The sequence below is a fragment of the Echeneis naucrates genome, chromosome 9 (genome assembly GCF_900963305.1).
Source record: "Echeneis naucrates chromosome 9, fEcheNa1.1, whole genome shotgun sequence".
NCBI classification, from domain to species: Eukaryota; Metazoa; Chordata; class Actinopteri; order Carangiformes; family Echeneidae; genus Echeneis; species Echeneis naucrates.
This window is the reverse complement of record NC_042519.1, coordinates 9,906,927-9,926,129: the sequence shown is the minus strand read 5'-3', so window position 1 is coordinate 9,926,129 and position 19,203 is coordinate 9,906,927. Positions and strand designations below refer to the sequence as shown.

At 41.4% G+C, this 19,203-nt stretch overlaps 1 protein-coding gene across 1 annotated transcript in view; it reads right to left on the bottom strand.

Annotated features, from left to right (window-relative positions):
- Positions 1 to 19,203, bottom strand: part of kiaa0825 (KIAA0825 ortholog) — a 102,302-nt gene that overhangs the window by 47,136 nt on the left and 35,963 nt on the right. The window contains exons 15-21 of the mRNA XM_029511255.1: positions 18,630 to 18,809; positions 16,667 to 16,897; positions 16,272 to 16,576; positions 15,903 to 16,009; positions 13,558 to 13,705; positions 11,025 to 11,186; positions 9,495 to 9,589 (exon numbers count right to left, since the gene is read on the bottom strand). Coding sequence (XP_029367115.1) covers positions 9,495 to 9,589; positions 11,025 to 11,186; positions 13,558 to 13,705; positions 15,903 to 16,009; positions 16,272 to 16,576; positions 16,667 to 16,897; positions 18,630 to 18,809 — 1,228 coding nt within the window. The remainder of the gene's footprint in view (positions 1 to 9,494; positions 9,590 to 11,024; positions 11,187 to 13,557; positions 13,706 to 15,902; positions 16,010 to 16,271; positions 16,577 to 16,666; positions 16,898 to 18,629; positions 18,810 to 19,203) is intronic.

The following is a 19,203-nucleotide window of genomic DNA, read 5'->3' as shown; positions in this document are numbered from 1 at the left end:
TAAATTTGTTAATCTTGATGGAGCTGTTGCACTAAGAAGTGACTGAGCAAAATCTTGGATGAATCACACAAGAGAGGAAGTCAGTTTGGCAGGTCAAAGCATTTACCGCAGCATGGTGTAAGAATGTTTTTATTACCCCAGTCTCAGACATAATACCCTGTTAGCTAATGCTGGTGCATCAAGCCATAAAACAACCAACAACTCATCTTTTGAACGGTGAGATAAAAAGATGTTATGTTTTTCTTTTTAATGTTCCTACCAAAAGAAACACAAAATATTGTCATTTATGCCAAATGACAGTTAATGACTGCCAACATCTGCTGAAAATATGTCTTTTGGTTTGTACATTTGCTGACTCAAACAATGGAGGAGAGGAGAGGTTTGATTCTAGCTGGAGTGTTCTTTCTGGCTGCCTATAGATTTGTGTCACCTCTGTGCTCACCTGTAATGGCACAGGGGCAGGAGGGTTGGACAGGCTATATCCATTTGGTGCAAGTGTGTCTGAGTAGGTCTAAGTCTTAGCATATGTGTATGTGTTTGTGATTGCATGTGTGTATTTGTCAGTAAGACAAGAGAAGAAAAAGGAAAGTGAGCGTACTGAAGAAAAAAGAAATGTGGAAACAAGTGTAGAGTGAGTGCTAAACAAAAGGCTGAGGTGCAAAGTACAAAGACGACTGCATTAGAATATATGAATCCAGGGGCTTCGGGTGCTGTACTGTTGGCTCTTAAAGAGTCCCTAAAGTCAAGTGTCAACTATTATGTGTCATCAGTGGTGACACAAGGTCACAGAGCAGGATGGATAAGGTCAGCGACGGTGCTCACCCTCTCTCTCAACATGCACCATTAAACAGTCCCACAGTGCCTAAAAAGGACTAGCTGTCATTTGGGTGGAAAATAGGGCTTTACAGTGACAAGAGCATCTATTCAGCTTTTTACACAGGGTTTTCTTGTACACAATGAAACACTGTCAATGATTCAATTAGGTGAACAAAGTCAGTATTTGCATACACATATTCAACATATTTTACATAATGTGTGATGTGCATTGAATATGTTAACATTCACAGATGTAGCTCATTTCTTCCGATTAACTATCCAACAGGTACAGATATAACATACAGGCAACATGCTGGATGTATAAAATGCTTCAGTTGTTTGCTGCTAAACCAGCTCTGTAATTACCTGAAGGATGTTTTAATTGTTGCATGTTCTACTCTTAATATTAGTCAACGCTTTAGCAGCTCTCCAAGTGAGATTGATTGGATAAATCAGTCAGGATTATAGGAAAACAGGAGGCCTGCCAATCAGTGATGTGTGAGTGAATTTGTGTGTTTTCAGTGTGTGTGTCTGGGAATATGCCAGTACACAAGGACATGTACATGTTTGTTGGGATGTGTGCGTATCAATGTGAATGTGTGAAAGTATATAGGGTTGACAGCTGGGCTCGTTCAAAAGGCTTACTGAGCATTCTGCCTGTTTGGGAAGCAACATGCACACAGTCTATCTGAACAGGGATCTAAAACCTGTGTCAACAGCACAGTACAAGTGGTGTAAACAGCCACTGAGTCACCATGCTATCAGTCACAGACCAATGGACAAGCAGCTCTTATATATTTAAGAAAATATGCTGCAGTTAATAAAGAGTTAATAAAGGCTAACCCACTTCAGCAGAGGTGGTAGAAAACATGTTAGTGGTAGTGTATGTGTGTGTTTGCGTGTGCATAGTGTGGGTATGTGTTTGAAGGTGCTGTATTTACTCTTTTGTTTGTGCATGAACATATCACATGCCAGTGTGTGTTTGTGAGTGCAGCGCTGAACTGCCAGTGCGTGTGTGTGTGTGTGTGTGTGTGTGTCGACATGTGTGTCAGTCCATCAGCATGTCGGCGTCACAGCCCCTCACTAAGTCCCAGATTAACAGTGACAGGCAGAGATCCCTCTAATTATCTCTTCCTGGACCACATGCAAATGGCAGAGCTGAGCGGAGCATAGCGATTGGCTGGAACAGCTTGGGCGCCGCTGATGGGCTAATGAGCCTGGCGACAGGATACAACCTCGTGATGTACCACCAAAACAAACCCTCACCGTCACACTGCCTCACACAGGAGCATGCACACACATACACTGACATCATGTTTTAGGCATTCAGCTGATGGCTTTTTTTAGTGTGACCTGTGTGGAGTGAGCGCAGAGAGGCTGAGTGTAAAATATATAATGTAATTCCGGAAATAGAATTAATCTCTTATGCATTTTTTCTCTTACACATTTACAGATATGCATAAAATAAAAAAGTAAAATATAAAAAAAAAATTAAGATAAGTGTTAAATTACTAATATTCATGACTGCAGTACTGAAAAAGTAAACAAGAATATAATTTCTAGTTTTTCAAACCAGCATTGAGTTTTACAGTACAATCCTTCAGCAAACTCATCAAACAGCCAAACACATTCTGCAAGCTAAAAACATAACTCAGTGTCACCTCCGGTGGGTCTGAATAAAGATGGCACATGGAACATAATAGTAAGAAGAAGAATACAATGATGGACTGGAACAGACGGTCACAGTCTGGCTCTTGAAAATGGACTGCTGCAGTCAGCTAAAAAGTCAACTCAATAAATCAGCAGGAAAACATGGCAAGCCCGTCAAACATTCCACCATGTCTTGAACTGAGTCCCGGTCCATCTAAACTGGTTGACAAAACTGGTTCCAAGGGCAAAATATGGAATTATTCTGCTCAAAGAGCTCACCAAAACAAATACTCAGTGGATATATGAGGATTTCTGAAAAACATTAATCACAAACCTCCCAAATGTCTCGTATCAAAATAGATGAAGGTGCATTAATATGTTTTTGTGTTGAATATTTAGATATTATTGATAATTTTACTGTGGATTACATGTAATCCCAGCAAACAGTGATTAGTGATTTTAGTGAGTAAACTGTATTGGAGATGACAAACAGATCCTTCAGTTCACTTTACACAAACTCTAATGTGATCCTTTCCCTTTGAAATATAACAGTTGTCACAGGCTTTTGCTTCTGAATGTACAATATAAAAAGAGGGCAGCTACTGAAAAAAGAGTTAAATAGGCCATACAGTTGCTAAATCATGACTCATTTTATATTTATAAAAACCTGGCTTCAATTACTGTTCTTACGGTTCCTGCAGAAAAAAAGTAATGCAGCACAATGTAGTTGAGCTATATGAGACTCGGAATGCATCGGTGTCATCCTAACAATTCTGGCATCATAAAAAAAGAAATTCCTTCCTTCCAACAGTATTACCCATACTTAAGACAAAAGCATGGCTGTCAGTTCGCTGTGTGGAGCACCGTCTTTATATTTGTACCATCAAATACACCAGTGTATTTGAAGAGCCTTGGGACTTGCCATTTTTAATCAGGAGCGGGTGGATTTGTCTTGTCCCTGTTCCATCTAGCATTTCTATCCATCCTTGGAGGGCTTTTCACTAGATTAAATGGTATTTTCATTGAGCTCTGGTGTTATAGAGTCTCTCCAACTATTTATCCATCCAAGGTTGGAAGTTGGAACAATCACAGATGATGCTTCATACATTATGAAAATATTTCAAATTGAAAATTTGGAAAAGAAATTTAAAGAGGTCAGGTGCAGAAAAATTCACAAAAGGCGAGGGATAAGTAGATAATCCTGTAGAGAAACCTGCCTTGTGGCACAGGCGCTATGCACTAAATTGTGTCGGTGAATAGTGATATTATTGTAACTACTGTTAACAGTTGTAACCAATTTAAACCCCTTGGAAGTGAAAATACTAGCAGTGAAATAGTGAGAATATCGCACAATAATTCAATGACATGACTGCATTTCCATGAAGGAGGGAGGCACGTGTTCAGTACAGTGGAAACAGGCCAAATTGTTCTTACTCTGAGGATTTATACAAAGAGCTGGACACAATTAACAACATGTAATGGCCTGTTTAGTATTTTTAGCAATTCTAGCTCCAAATATATTTATAAAGCAGAATTTATGCAGGTTACAATTCAGACAGTCGAGGTTGAAGAAACTGACACTTGACCACAAAGTAGAATCTTCTGTAACTACAGAGAACACAGCAATGTTCTGTATTGACTGATGTCTTGTGTCCCTGGAATAGTTTCACAATGACCACTCTCTGAGAAGATGGATTCGCCTCGATCCTCCATATCGTTTTTAGAGGAACAAGACAAATATTTCAGATGTATCACACTGAGGCGTCATGCTGGAGGTGAGTGCAGGTAAAGGGAGACTGAGAGATAAATACGACGGAGGGCAAAGTGAGAGGGGGAGAGCAGAAGTGCGGCCTGCCTGCCTGCCTGACAGTTGACTCTGTTGGATGTGACTTTCACAGTCTGCTGGCGGTTTGTGTGGAAGCCATCACATCTGTGACTGGCCGTTTGATTAATGAGCCTCTCAGCTTGTCTGTGCAGTTTGAGGAGGGGCCACGGCCTTATCCCAGGCATCACTGATTTATTCGCCTTTGGAGCAAACCTCCAAATATCACGCACTGAAATATAAGAGTGAACATTTACACACATGCAGGCAGACACATGTACAATCTCCATGATATGCATACAATATATAAGTTGGCGCAGTGCAGATCTACACAAGCAGAGATGGAAACAGAGTTGTGCGCCCAAGCTCGTCCCTTTTCTCCAGCACCTGCTTACGGCTAAAGAAAACCTCAATGTGTCAGTGCTGTCCAGGGGAAGCGAAAACAAAACATACCATGTATAACCAAGCCAACAAAAGATGTATTCTGTCTCCACCAACTCATACTTGCATCCCTAGCTGTCAGTCAGAACAGGGGACACACACAAGGGGATCAACGAGAGAAGAAAGAAACCCTTCCTCAATGACACATCACACTCTCCTGATTTTCAAAAGTGACAAGTCTTTTGAATTTCTGGCCTCGCAAGACGGAGAGCCTGATGATGGCTTGAGAGTGTTTCTTCTAGTTTCTTTGGCAGCGGCAGCCATGAAATGTCACTCTGACTAACCTTGAAGCTCTTTTTCTCCTCTGTTGTTTAATGCTTCCAAGACTAGAGCAACCAGCTGCTCAAAATGGTATGGCAGCATCACCCTTTAAGTCAGATAAATGATTCCAGAAATACTTCCAGGTACATAAATGTGCATTAGCATGTGCATGTACTGGCACACACACACACACACACACACGAAGCCCCACCATCCACAAGCATATACTCCCTCATTCCCTGAAGCGTAAAGTAAGACCATTAATCCAGACACACTGAGATCCAGCTTCTCCCCAGGTTGATCAGCGTCCGTGGAGGAAGACGAACATTCTGACATATTTGTTTTTATTTTATTCCCTGAGAAAAAGGCCCACCATATGGCAGCACCCAGGAACAGATGGTGATTGCCCACTTCCTGAAAGCACAAGTGTCTATCGCCGCAATTTAAGGAGCCGCTCAAGCAAGAGAATGCCACAGACTGGCATTTTTCCACAAACTGCTATTGTTATGGACCTGAGGGGTAACAGCAACAATGAGACAATGCAGCGGAAATGCTTTCGTGTTCAGAAGTTACAGAGTCACTTACCACATTAGACTACCTAAACAATGGGTCAATGTTTCCAGGCCTTTTTTCACTGTCACTGTGTGTGCTTACTCAAAATAATGCTTTAAAAATAACAGAAGCCAGAGCACATCTAATTCTTGTGGGCTTCATGTTGTGCCAAACTGGGTTTTAGGAAATAGTCCCTGAAGCAGTGGACCGGTGCTGTGGATCTAAGTATGAATGTCCTTGGTGAGATTAGGTCCTTATGATGGAGTGGAAGAGTTGGCCTGTGACACATGAAGCTTCATTTCTCATATGAAGCTTCCCCTTATCAGCCAGGTCAGAGGACCTTGTCTGACACATGGACACAAAGAAGAAGTCTCTAGAAGTCACCTTGGCAGATGACAGTTAAAATGTGACTTTAGTCCGTGGCACCATTCCACACTTTCTCAAAGATTTGTTTCATTTTTGTTGGATGGAATAGAAAAATGACATAAAAAACCCAGAGTTCATAAAGGCCTTGCAACACAATTAGAGTAAAGAAGAGAGAGATGGGCCAGCATTGCTGCCATTAATTCCAACCTACAAAGGCGCTGTGTTGCTTTTGACTGTTCCTTACACAAGTGTTCTCTGAGTTACAAGTGCTCAGTACAGAAAAGAGGATTTCCAAAGGGTGACCAAGGACAGTACAGTAGCATCAGTGATCCATTCAGGGATCACTAGTTTAAGAGAAACTATTCAGTATCAGTTGAAGCACTTACTACTTTGAATCCATGCCTCGAACGTAGAAACAAAGGACAGCTTGTAATATGAAGTAACAACAGTAGGATTGTGTGGACACATTTCCATCAGTAGACTAGGACAATTAACACAAACTTTTGGTGTGTAATTTGTGTTGAAAGGTGAAACGTCAAGGACATATTTAACCCGGGCATGTAATGTCTTTCATTTTAGTAAGAATAAAATTATAAAAAAGATTAAAAAAAATAAATAAATAAATTAACCCTAGTTTTAAAACTAATTGAAACGCATAAAGGAAGTGAGTCAATATGAATAGATGATATAAATTTGGAACATACTGTAGCCCTATTGAGATTAGGACCTTGATTCTTGAATACTGTATGATATAGTATTTTTGCCATACATCTCTTTCACAGGAGCACCACACCAACATCTATCAGATGGGTGATGGAAGTTTAAAAATGGCTTATGTATAAAAATAAAAATGTGAATGAAGCAAGGACAAATCAAAAGAAAAATTCTAATTACAAGTCCTTCTAGGACATTTGAAAAGACTGAGAGTCTGTACAAATTCATTAAAGGACCTGCTAACTTGAGCAAAACTAGACTTAGTGTCTCAGTCTCGCTTCTACCCATTAGGAAACCAGCAGCCAGTTATTCCCTCAGTCAGTCCGTCATCCATCCATCAATCCATTTTCAAGATCTGTCATTCATCAAAGCCAACAGGTTAGTCAGCCCATGAGCCACACAATCAAAACATCTTTTATCCTGCCTTAAATCCAGCTAAACATCAACTAATCACTACTTCCTAAATCACTTTACCTAACCAAGCGAGTCTGCCATTTCGCCAGCAAACAAGTGGGCAAAAAAGTTAGCCTGCCCGCAAGTCATCTATCTGTGCATTCAAACAGCCAGCCTGTCAGGAAGCCAGGTCAGCCAGTCATGCAGTCAACCCTGGGGGTCCTAGGGTAGTATTAATCAGTCTGGTTTCTGCTGAAAAGCTCAATCTGCAGATGATGGATGAGCCATCGTGCTGAGGGAGCTGAAGTGACAGGTGACAAAGAAGGACACACACACCTGTATAAATCCACTCTCCCTCCTGTCTGGCCCCAATGTTACATCGTCAAGGTAGCAGGATGAAAGTGTATCTCTGTGCGAGTGCATGTCTCACGTGTGCTTGTGTGTTTGTGTGTTTGTGTGTGTGCAGGCACAAGTGTCTCAGCATGTGTCCAGCTCTGCTAATGAAGTCATCTGAAAAGTGATTTAACAGCCTGGGTGTAAAAGCCTACCACCCTTAACTCATAGCCTTGCTCCATTAGAATGTGATATAAACCCTGGGCACAATAACTGTCCTGCCACTGTAACAATATATAGAAGGCCAATGGGCCACACAGCTAACTCACACAGTCCGGGGAGTGAAAGAAATTATTGGCTATGTAAGGAGAAGGGAAGTCATTCAAGGAGACTAAAATTTACAAGATTGAAAATACAGCTCACCATGAGGTCATAATGATACGTAATGTACAGTGTAAGGCAGCGTTATTACTATTAATATCATCAAGTGAGTAAGATTATAACCTTTGGTTTGTCCAGCAACTGTAGGTAGCAAAAGAATAATTATTGTGAATTCTCTGTGAAAACAGCTGAGGGCACTTTAGTCTGCAGTTACGCAGAAAGCATTATCCTTATCTGCACTAACAAATGGATCAGTGGCTCTGACATCAGTGAGCTTATCCTATGAATGGCCTTCTATAGCTTGAGAGATATTTTTGACTCAGAGATGGATCTGAGGAAAACTTTGACAGCTTACATGTCGCCAGCCGTGAAACTAACTTCCTGCTCTCTGCGAGCATCTCAGGCAGAACCAAAGCCATTCTCCAAATCCTCCATGAAATCTGCTCCTCTGGCCCAACAAAGAGACACTAATGAGGCAAATGACAGAATCTCAAACACTTTGATACTGTGAGATTAGGGTGAATTATATAACCTTTACCCCCTCCCACTCCCATCATTTTGCATACTTTGGTGCCTCGTCACCATTGACTACACTCTCTCTCTCTCTCTCTCTCTCTCTTTCTATGTCAATCACAGTCTCAAACTGCTAATCCAATCTGTCTTTTTTCTATCTATGTTCTTATCTGACTTCATATCCACTTCATTATGTTTGTATTCATGTGTACCCCAACACTAATTTGGCTCAGTCAAGCAATGACAGTATCTGTTTTAACATGCAACAAAGCAGGATATAAGGGGAAGAAGAATGGATTGTGTGTATGTGTGTGTGGGAAGAGGCGGTAGAGGCATGAAGGCGACAAAGCTCGTCACAGCACAGAGCTGCGTACTTCACCCTTATTAGACCTGTGTCCTTGGCAGATGCAGAGCTTGCCCTTTGTTAGAAAGGTGTGTGTGTGTGTGTGTGTGTGGGTACAATGATGGTGATTTAAAATGGATTGGGCGTAGGCGTGGAGACAAGGTGCAGTAGCCCCATGGCTCCCTGATAGCTGGCAGCGTGACAGCTGTGAATGGAGAACAGGGAACAGCCTGAAGTATTGCCATCTAATATGTGTCACATACCTGCATAAATATTTATGCCTGTTGCAGAGGCAGAACAGGAGAAGGGAGGTGGGGGTGTGGGGGGGGGGGCAGGATAGGTGGACTTGGGCGAAAAACTCTTCAATCAGGTGACACCATGATCTGAGCCAGCCTCTCTTTTTAAATCTCTGACTACTTCTATATCTGTCTCAAGGCCGCCAAAGTACCCAAAAAGCAGGAATACCATAACATTTTGTCCATGCAGGCACACATGTGCTTTGCATTCAAAAAGATGCATGCCACAACTCAACAAACACATATCAGAAAATTCAAGTATCACTTTTCCAAAAGGTTCTTACCACAGCTCTATTCTGGAGACCATGGGAGCCTTTGGCCTTTGAACAGAGCAGCAATGACTAAAGCTTATGAGAAAGCTAAGTCAAAAGGGAATTTAGAGGTAAAAGAAAACTGGGAAGTCCCCAGTGGACACCTCCTTTTGAGCAGGTAAAGACACTACTGATGTTGCACAAATCTCTGTGGAGGGAAGTTTTTATTACATGAAACCACTCCTCAAAAACAAAAAAGACTTGTGAGACCCATAATGAAAACATGAAAACACACTTGCATTTGCACACACACTGCTGTCAGCGAGCATGTGTAAATGTAACAAGTGGAATTACTGTTTTACCTGTTGGCCAGCAGAGTTTTGAAGGTGACCTGACTCATGCTCTGATAGGCTGGCAGCAGCCTTGGCCAGTCCCATGCCCAGTCGACCACGGCACTCTGTTGATGTATGAGGATAGCACATTGTTAGTTATTAATCAGGGTTAATACCATCAGTGCATTACCGCTCCAGCTGGGACCCACTAACAAAGGAGGAGGGGGGTCCCCAGCACAGGCCACCGACACCAGGCGATCAATCATGTCGGCACAAGAAGGTTTTTATTCCAATAAGACAGCAATTAATTTATAAATCCATTTGGGGGGATGTAGCCATCATTTATAGAAAGATAAATCAATTTTGGGAGGGAGTCGTTACTCTTCTGACTGCTCTGCTTTTTTTTCCTCCATCTTCAATGGCACCCCGCCAACCCCCACCCTATCTCCCTTTCTCTCGTTTCCTAAAACACATACATACACACAGCACAAACACACTTACACCATATTGGGAAAGCAAATAAAAATCCGATTGCTTTGATTGCCAAAATGTCACTCTTAACTCCAGGCTGAGTTTTATTGACAAAAGTAGGAGAACTCCACTCGTTTTCCCCATCCATCCATCCACCTATCCCACCCCCCTTTTCTCCTTCCTCATAGGTGATTGATGGATGTAACTTTTTTCTCTCCTCCCTCCATTTTATTTGACAAACAACAAAGGCACCTGAAGTGGAGAAGGCATTTTAATCATTCTCTTAATAGGGCGTTTCTATGCAAAGCTATGCAGCCTCCTGTGATAAGCCAAAAACAGACGAAGTCTTAGGATTAAAACACGTCTCTTCTTGAAAAAAGATAGCAGCAATACTACTACATTGCAAAGGATCACAAATGTATAAATATTAGACATTTCCAAATAGTAGAAAGACACACCCACGTCTGTCTTGGGGAAATACTTGCTTTTGTTGATTGCGTGTAATGATATCAATGTTACTTCCCTTGAGTAGGATACAAATGAGGGGGAAAGCAGAAAAATCTTACATGGAGCTAACACTACCTGTAGCTTGGTGTATCCCCTTTAAGGAAAGAAAAAAAAAAAAAAAATCAAACAATTAACTGAACATTGTGGTGGTGCTCCTGGGGATACGTTTGGGGTAAGAGGGTAGACAGTTCAAAGCCCCAAAGAAACACACTTTAAGACTGCACTCTGCTTTAACAATATGAAAAAAGTCTTCTCTCATCTTTTCACCTTTGCAGTTTTCTTTTCTACCTGCCAGCCTGACTCCTTCATGGAAAAGGCAGCAACCTATAGAGGATAAGGAAGCTGAGCACCAGACCTGACAGCTTCAGAGATTGCCACACTATCCTGTTCACTAGAGACTCAAACGGCCCCTAACCTTCAACTTTCAGCTTCTGGCCTTGGGAGAAAGTTATAACGACACCAACATGAACACATGACAGAGCTCCTATAATCACTACCTGACATTTTGTGGAGCTACTATAAATCTCAAATCAATTGTTGTTCTTACCACCTGGGATGATAATTCAAAAGTGGTTGACAAACCTGTTCCAATTTCTTCTTGCCGATGTGGTCAAATTGGCGGAGAGGGTTGAAAACAAGAGTTGCTGTGTCCACAGGACTGTCAGAGCCAATGTCAAAGTTCACCAAGTCAGTAGGTTCATTATGCGAGTCTGTGCCTCCACTCAGTTTAGATATCAACAATTCCTGTATCCAAGATCGAAGGAAGGAGAGTGTAGAAACACAACACAGAGAGGAGCAAGGTTGAAAAAGACATGTTATGACAGACTGACAGTGAAATATTGTGGAAAGAAAAAGGTTGACAAACTAAGACCAACAGAGGGAGGACAAAAAGTTATCACAAACTGAAAGTTAAACCAAACTTCCTGAGACTGAAAGCAGAGTGCAGCAAAAGAGCAAACATTAATATGTTCAGCATGTGGCTGTAAGTTGAAATATTTTCTTCTGCTTCAGGATTTTTTTTTTACTTTTACTACTTAAAACTGAACATAACCAAAATTTGTTTTGTTAAGTTTGACTGAACCTGACTAAAACATAAACTAATCAAGTTCAGATAGAATTTCTGCATCTCTGTTTTGTAGACAAGCATATTTATGGTCCCTATTCCCACATTCCCTAACTGATCAGCATCACAAAAACAAAAATCAATCACAGCACTTTAGTTATAAATTAATTAAAACAGAGCAAATAAACATAGTTTGTGCAGGCACAAAGAAAGACAGACAGACTATTCAGGACATCACTGACTCTTTTGGTACCTTTGCTGTGGTTACTTAGTGCAGGTGCCATGCACTGTTCAGTATAAAGTAATAACAGCAAGAGTGTGCGTACAGTATGTCTCGATATGCGTTTGTGTGTACTCGGGCATCCTGATGTGAATCCACTATATTCCCATCTGTCAGCTTGACGTGGCCTCCGAACCCCCTCTCTCTCCACCTCACCGCCAGCCCAGTCTGTCCCTGACCTGCGAGTTCTCGCCTTGACCTTGGGTGGGTAGAGATGGTGGAGCTGCCAGGAGACTCACACTCAGAGTCTGCTCGGGAGTCCCGTTCACATTCTGTTAAATTGCTACATAAAGTTATACGTAGCTGCTTATGGATTCCATCAACAGCAGTATAATGTATATGGTGCTTATGTTTGTGTTTTTCCATGCTGTGTCCTAATAGACTGTCTACAGGGGGAGGATGTCAGTAACACTCCTGTGAACTGCAACTGGCTGCTAGAGCCAACTCTATTACTGCAGCTGCAACTATATATCATATTCTATGGTGATCTATGAAAGTCCTCTACTTTGTTTAAATAAAATGGACCCAGCACTTTAGCATTTTACACGTATGTCGGATGAGACTGGCGCTAAAGCACAAACACACAAAAAGAAAAAGGTTTTTGTGTACAAAGTTCTGTGCTTTTTGCAGTGTCACCATAAATATTGTTATTATTAGTTGTAAGATGTTTTCTGTAATGCATTTTTAATGATTTCATTCTAAATGTGCAATTTCTCTGAAGAGAATTAATTTATTAATATATAACTCATATTTTTCTCAGCATATTTCATAAAATGATGATAAATTAACAAAATCTTGGTTTAAAAATATTTATATCACTTATTCGTCAATGTTTCTGTTAATATGCACTAAATCAACAGCCTAAAAGACAAAGCTTGCTCCATTTGCTCAACATTAGTGTACACCTACTTTCCCAAAGCTGTTTTACGCTTTTTTAAAAAAAAGATAACAAATCTCAAAAGAAAACATGGCCTTTATGAGAACCAACCAGGACAAGGCTGAATGTCAAAGACATGGCGGGGAAGAGAGACAAACAATTGCACTGTCGGTTTTTGTTTCTTAATAGAATTCATTGATGGTAACAAAAGCCCAGAATATTGACGGTCTAATCCTACAATTAGTTTTCTCTCCCAGGGAGAGGAGCAGTTGTAACAGGAATATAGAACATGAAGGCATAAGATATTGTATGCACAGTAGCAAACTGTATGTTGGTGTCTTTTTGATATACAATAGCAGCAGGCTAGTTAGTGAGTTTTAAGTGTCTGCACTGTCAGAGGATATTTCAGATTGATTTTCACTCTCACTTAAATTCAGTTTTACCAATTGCTGATTGAAAAAGAAAAGAAAAAGAAAAGTCACCAAACTCTGTATGTATATAACAGTATATACCAAGTCTAATTAACTTAGGTACTTTATAGAGAACTGTCACTTTTCTTTTGTTAAACTTTTTTTGCACTGAAGTGAATCCAGTTAAAATAACTTCCACTTGAGTTTAAAAAGAATCACTGCTTTTCTACGCTCTGATCTCCTTTAAAGAACTCGATGCTAACTCTGGGAACTCCATGCGGCTGCCGCTCCTCTCCATGTGGTGAACACATTACACAGGAAATCACTGTAGGTTTGCACCCTTGAGGTCACCTGAACAACAGAAGATCACACACGCAGACTGCGCTCAAACAGCAGCCCTCTTCCCTTTGTCTCCCCCTCCTGAACAGCCTGCGGCCTCAGGCCAGCAGCCACCTAATTGCTGGGGAGAGGGAGTGCTTCCCTACCTCATTGCCTTGGATGATGTGATAGATCTGCCTCAGGTAGTCGCTGCCACCTGCTTTGTGGCAGACCTCCAGCACCATCAGGCCTATTTTCTGCTCAGTCAGTTCAGCCGCAGCAACTCTGCTCTCCCTTTCTCGCTCGCTGAATACGCTGAAAGAGAAACGGGGATGGGAAAAGGAGGAGATGGGAGAGGAGATACAATGATGAAAAAAAAAAAAAACCTCTCAGTGTAGGGCAAACAGAAAGGAGAAGAAACGGGAACAGGATGAGGCAGGGTGTCACCTTGTATCTGAAAACCACCTTTGGTTGAGAAAGTATTTTACAGTTCAGAAAGGAATTCGGGAAACAATTTTAAACTTACTTTTCACAAGAAAATATTATGAATCATGACCCCTGAGTTTAAAAATAACAATTTTTCCAGTTTTTACAGAAATCTTTCACTCCCGGGGGTGAATGAACTTAAACTGCAAATTTGGCACAGAAAGAAACATCTTTGTACTCCAGTATCTTTCTGGAAAGCTTGTAATTCAGTCAAGGGTAACACTGATGAAATTAATAAGAACAACAAATTATTGAGGGTAAGATAATGAAATTATTTCCACAGTTTTCATTACAATTCATGAGATACATAGAGGATTTTGACTGAATGATGCTCCAGCACTAAAAATGATTGGTGTACGTGTTCTTAAGTGTGTATATGTGTGTGTAATTGTGTCTCAAGGTCCTCATGCATGTACATGTCCGGAACCCTGGCAGACGCCTGCATCGTTTTCCTGCCCTTCCTGTATGGATGGATATCACGCTACCGTCCATCAAACCGTCTCCTTCACATACACTTCCTGTCATTGTCCTCTCTCTCCCCCTCTTCCCCTTTGTAATTATAAGGTGGCAGAAATGGTGTCGCCTGTCACCCAGCCATTGGCTGCTTGACATTGAGAGTGGCGAAGGAAGAGGAGTCCTGTCTCGTCCACATACATCCTCTCGTTCCTTTGCTTGGCGGCCCGGCGGTGGTGTTGTCGCCGATGGTGGCTGTGCATCCGTGTCAGCACCTGCACTGTATCCTTTCCTGTCCATCACTGTGCAGGTGAAGCAGATGATTGGATTCAGTCAGCGGGGTGATTAATGAGGGCCCCTCTGGATTTGGGACAGCCTATCAATCATGTCATTAGGGCCAATGTGCCCTGAAAGAGGCAGACCTCCGCCAAGGAATAACTGCATTCATCTTCATCTGTGTATGCATCCCGTCAGCCCAGCCAGGGTCACCATGATGGAGAACAATAATCTTCTCCTCTACAAATTACTTTGCAAAGACAAGGTGGGTGGCACGGGGTAGGTGAGTGGGGGGCAACAGCTGGGAAAGGATGGAGCAAAGTGGGATGAGTGAACACAGGGGTGGGATGGCTTGCAAGGGGCAAATGATCTCTGTCGACGAGGTGTGTGCGAATGTGTGTGTGTGTGTGTGTGTGTGTGTGAGTGAGTGAGAGATGCCAGTGAGTGAAGCAGCAGTTGTTCTTGGAGTGATTACATCCACTGCTCTCTCTCTCTCTCTTGCTCACTCTCGCTCTCTCTCTCGCTCTCTCTCCCTCCCTCTCTCTGACACTGTATTCTGATTGTTTACAAGCCAGGCGTCGCTTCCCTGTGAAGGTTAGTTTAATGAATAGTAATGATCCCACTGAATGCCTCCGACAGGTGATACATAATGACTCTTCTTTCACTTTTCCACTCAACCTCCTCCCTAGCCCTCCCCCCAGAGTAGATGCCCCCCCACCCCCAACTCACCCTGTCTTCCTGTCACTGAAAAGACAGCATTTCCTAGAACCAGCCATAATCTACTTAGTGTTTTTTTTTTTTTTCATTTCATTTTTATTTATTTATTTATTCATTTTATTATTAATTATACATATTGTGTTATGCTGCTGAATCACCTTTTTATGAGGATGGATGCATCCAAGGTTTGTTATGATAAAGTAAGTGACCAGAGACATAATTTCTGAGAAGAATCTACAGAACCCAAAGGTCACAGATCAGCTGAAAGTGAAAGCTGTTCCCATCATTCCAGCCCACAGTCCACTCAGTCAGACAGCATGGCCACCATTTACCACAACAAACACATGACATTAATTAATCTTACTCATAGTGAATCATTGGGATAATTTTTCATTGTAAAATTCATTGAAAAATTATCCCAATGATAAAATTCATCAGAATTTGAATGCTCGGTTTTTTTCAACTTATGATGTATATCAAGTGTGTGGCACTTTCCTTAATGCATGACAACATTAATGCAAACTTCATTGACAACGTTCTGACGTTGACCTCTGCCTCCACCCTGCATTAGACCTCCCACCTGTCTGAGCAGAGCTTGCGGGCCTTCTGCAGCTGCAAGTTTGTCCATTTAGGTCTCTCCTCTTCCAGAGTCTGCAGCACTTTGTGTACTGTGGGTTTGGGGACACCCTGCCGGGGACACACAGACGAGCGAGGTAAGAAAATCAAATCAACCATCAATATGACTGCGGACTTACAGAGCTTATCAGAGCTTATTTAAAGACATATAATGTAAACACATTTTGAAGTTAGTCATTAATCTTAAGTACTTTTTACATTTTAAAACCACCAAAAAGAACAGGATAATGCCTATCTCAACCTATATCGTAAACTCAGCTTATTGTTATTGTTATTATAATTTTATTATATTACTATTATATTACTGGCGTACTTTCTGTTGAATGCCCATGGCAGCCTGTAGGCACTCAGCCAACAAGGAAAGGCGATCCTTTGCCCCGCGGTCCAGCGCCAAACCACTGATTTGTTCGAGTGTGTCTGGGTCTTCGAGACCCCGGATCAGACAGCCCATCAGGACCCAGAGCAACAGACCCACCAAGCGCAGCTGTCGGGTATGCTGGGAGAGGTGCTTCTCTGCCACCTGGAATAGGAATCGAATGGGGAGAGGCAGGGACGCTACAGCCGACGGAAGATTGGTGAAAATGAAGGACATGGCTTTAATGGCAAAGGAAATGACACCTGGAGAGAGAAAGAAATGTTTGTTGTTAGGTTTGGAGAGCATTCCTCAGTTTTCTAATAACTATATTGTAACCCCCAGTCTGTGCATACTCTTATTGAGAGTTTCCTTTCCCCGCGCTTCCAATAATGAGTAGTTCCATTCTTTGGGGATTTTCGCCAGGATCATCTCTGGCACACTCTGCTTGAACAAGGCTCCACTTAGCTCATCCGTGGTCTGCCAGCCCACCACCATGGAAACCAGGTGCATCAGAAGGCTGTTGGTCGACTTAGTGACTATGGCCCGGACAAGGGTGACCACTACAGGTGCCATCCGTGTTGTGTCTGACAAAAATAGTAAATGAGTTGATCAGGTCGCAGTACTTAAAAACCAAGCCAATGAAGAAGAGGACCAGATCACAACCTACAATATGTGAGGACTACAGTAAAACATTTTGAACTTTACTTCTACTTTACATCTGCTTCATCAACTGACTGGGATTTTTGAAACTGCAAAATGGCAGTATGAATAGTTTTTCTTAAAGGATAGAAATCAAATGGTAAAGGATATATGCTGAATTTTATATCCAGACATGTTGGTTGTACAAAACACCTTGTTAATCATTTTCTTATAATTAAAAGTAGAAGCTTTCAATACTATATATATATATATATATATAAGTTAAATTTCTTATCGTTGATTGTACACTTATTGCTTCATAGCGCCTTCTGTGTTAGAAATTGTTCCACTATTCAATCAAAGTCAAAATACAGAGACGACTAGCTTGGGAATCTTCAGTGTGTCACAGTATCTTGTTGAAATAGCTATGATGAAAGCAAGAAACGTCGAGTGAAAGCCAACATTCTCAAACAAAACCACGAAGCCACACAATAGCAATCAGACAACTTTCTCCAGGTGCAGTCTCTTCCGTTGCCCTGCCCTTCTATGTCTCGTTCATACTGATAGCAGTGCAGCTACAGCATGAAAGTGTATGGCACCCATAAAGTTCCTGCAGCCTTGGTTGTAAAACCAAAAGCTACAACAGAGAGATATAGTACTGTGGTGGCAGTGGAAGTGCACTGAAATCTCCAGGGACGCCGAACAAATGTGTGACCTCAGACCCACAGAAAAAGAGAGCGGAACAGAAAATTATATAGCTTTTGGAAGGAGAAGCACTCTGTGCTCAGTGAGACCTAGACCTATTTTTCAAAGTCACTTGTTTTTCAGACTTTACACCGCCCGGTACCGTATTGACCAGTGTATTGATTCAAAACATCCTTCTCTGGTGTGATGAAACATTAGTTTAAGTGCAGAAATAGTGAAACTCACTGTAATCTATGAAAGTTAACTCAGTGAACACTTTAAATAGAATTGGGGGCACCGGGGGTATCCTGTAACCAAAATTATAATACAAAGATTTGGCACAGTCCAATAATTAAACTAATTACCCTGTGAGGATAAATCACGATTGGATGACATTGAGAATTCTCTGTCTCACTCTATCTCTTTTCTGTTCTTTCCCTCTGTCAACCCCTCCCTTGCTCTGTCTCCATCCAAATACTCTTCTCCAATCACCCTAATTTATGCTACAATAATTACCACTCACCCAGGATATAAAAATCACCACCAAAAAGAGCTCCATACTCCACAGGAGTTCTGATTAAGCTCCGTATCAAAGCTTGTACCAGAGAGAGACAGAAAAAAGAGTTGGGAAGTAATTGCAGTCTCTGTAACTGCATATTAAAGTAATTCTTTAGCTCACATGCACACAATGTCAACACCGGCTATACAAATAAGAGATTTTTTTGTAGGCAGATTTACTCTATTATTTAGAAATACATTTGGAGAAACTGTAATCAAATCTCAAATCGAGACATTTGTTTCCTCTTATTGAGGCACCAGAAAGCTGTGAGTTAGTTTGCTAGTTTTCCAATTCAGCAGAAAATGAGAAGACTTAGCACGCTATCATCACTTTATTTGGTAGAATAAAATAGATGAATAATAAACTACCCTTCCCTGTAATAGTACAGGGATCCATAAACTAAAGCTTTACACAGCAACCAGTAGCTACTTCACCTGCCAGTGTGAAGAGATGATCCCATATTTGTTCCTTCTCTAGGTATGGCTGAAGGGACTGAGTCAGGGCCTTGGGAAAAGTGTTGAAGCAGCTGAAGAGGTTGAACAATGTGACTATGAAGTCATCCCCTGCCTGGCAACTTTCTGTTGGCATCTTTAATGTGCTGTCCTGACAAAAATCTGAAAAAAAGAAATAAAATTAAGTTGTGAGTTTGGCAAGACACTTGTGGGGAGACCAATACATGTGTGTAAACTTAAGGAATGTGATGGTCTGGAGCAGTTGACACACACACAAACAACAGGATGGACAAAGAGAGGAAAAGGTTTACACATGTGCACATTCAGTTTGGGGTATGGATGTGAATGCAAAATTTGGCTGTTTTTTGAATTATGGTTCAGAAAATACCAACGTTATGGAGGATGGTAGAGGAAGATATAAAATTCTATCCCATGAAACAGCAACTTGATTTCTTTGCACAAAAACACATTGGAAAATGTCAAGGCTGCCCAACCTGACACATGTTAACAGAAAGGGCGAACAAAAGGCATTGTGGAATAGATGGGGAAGAAAAAC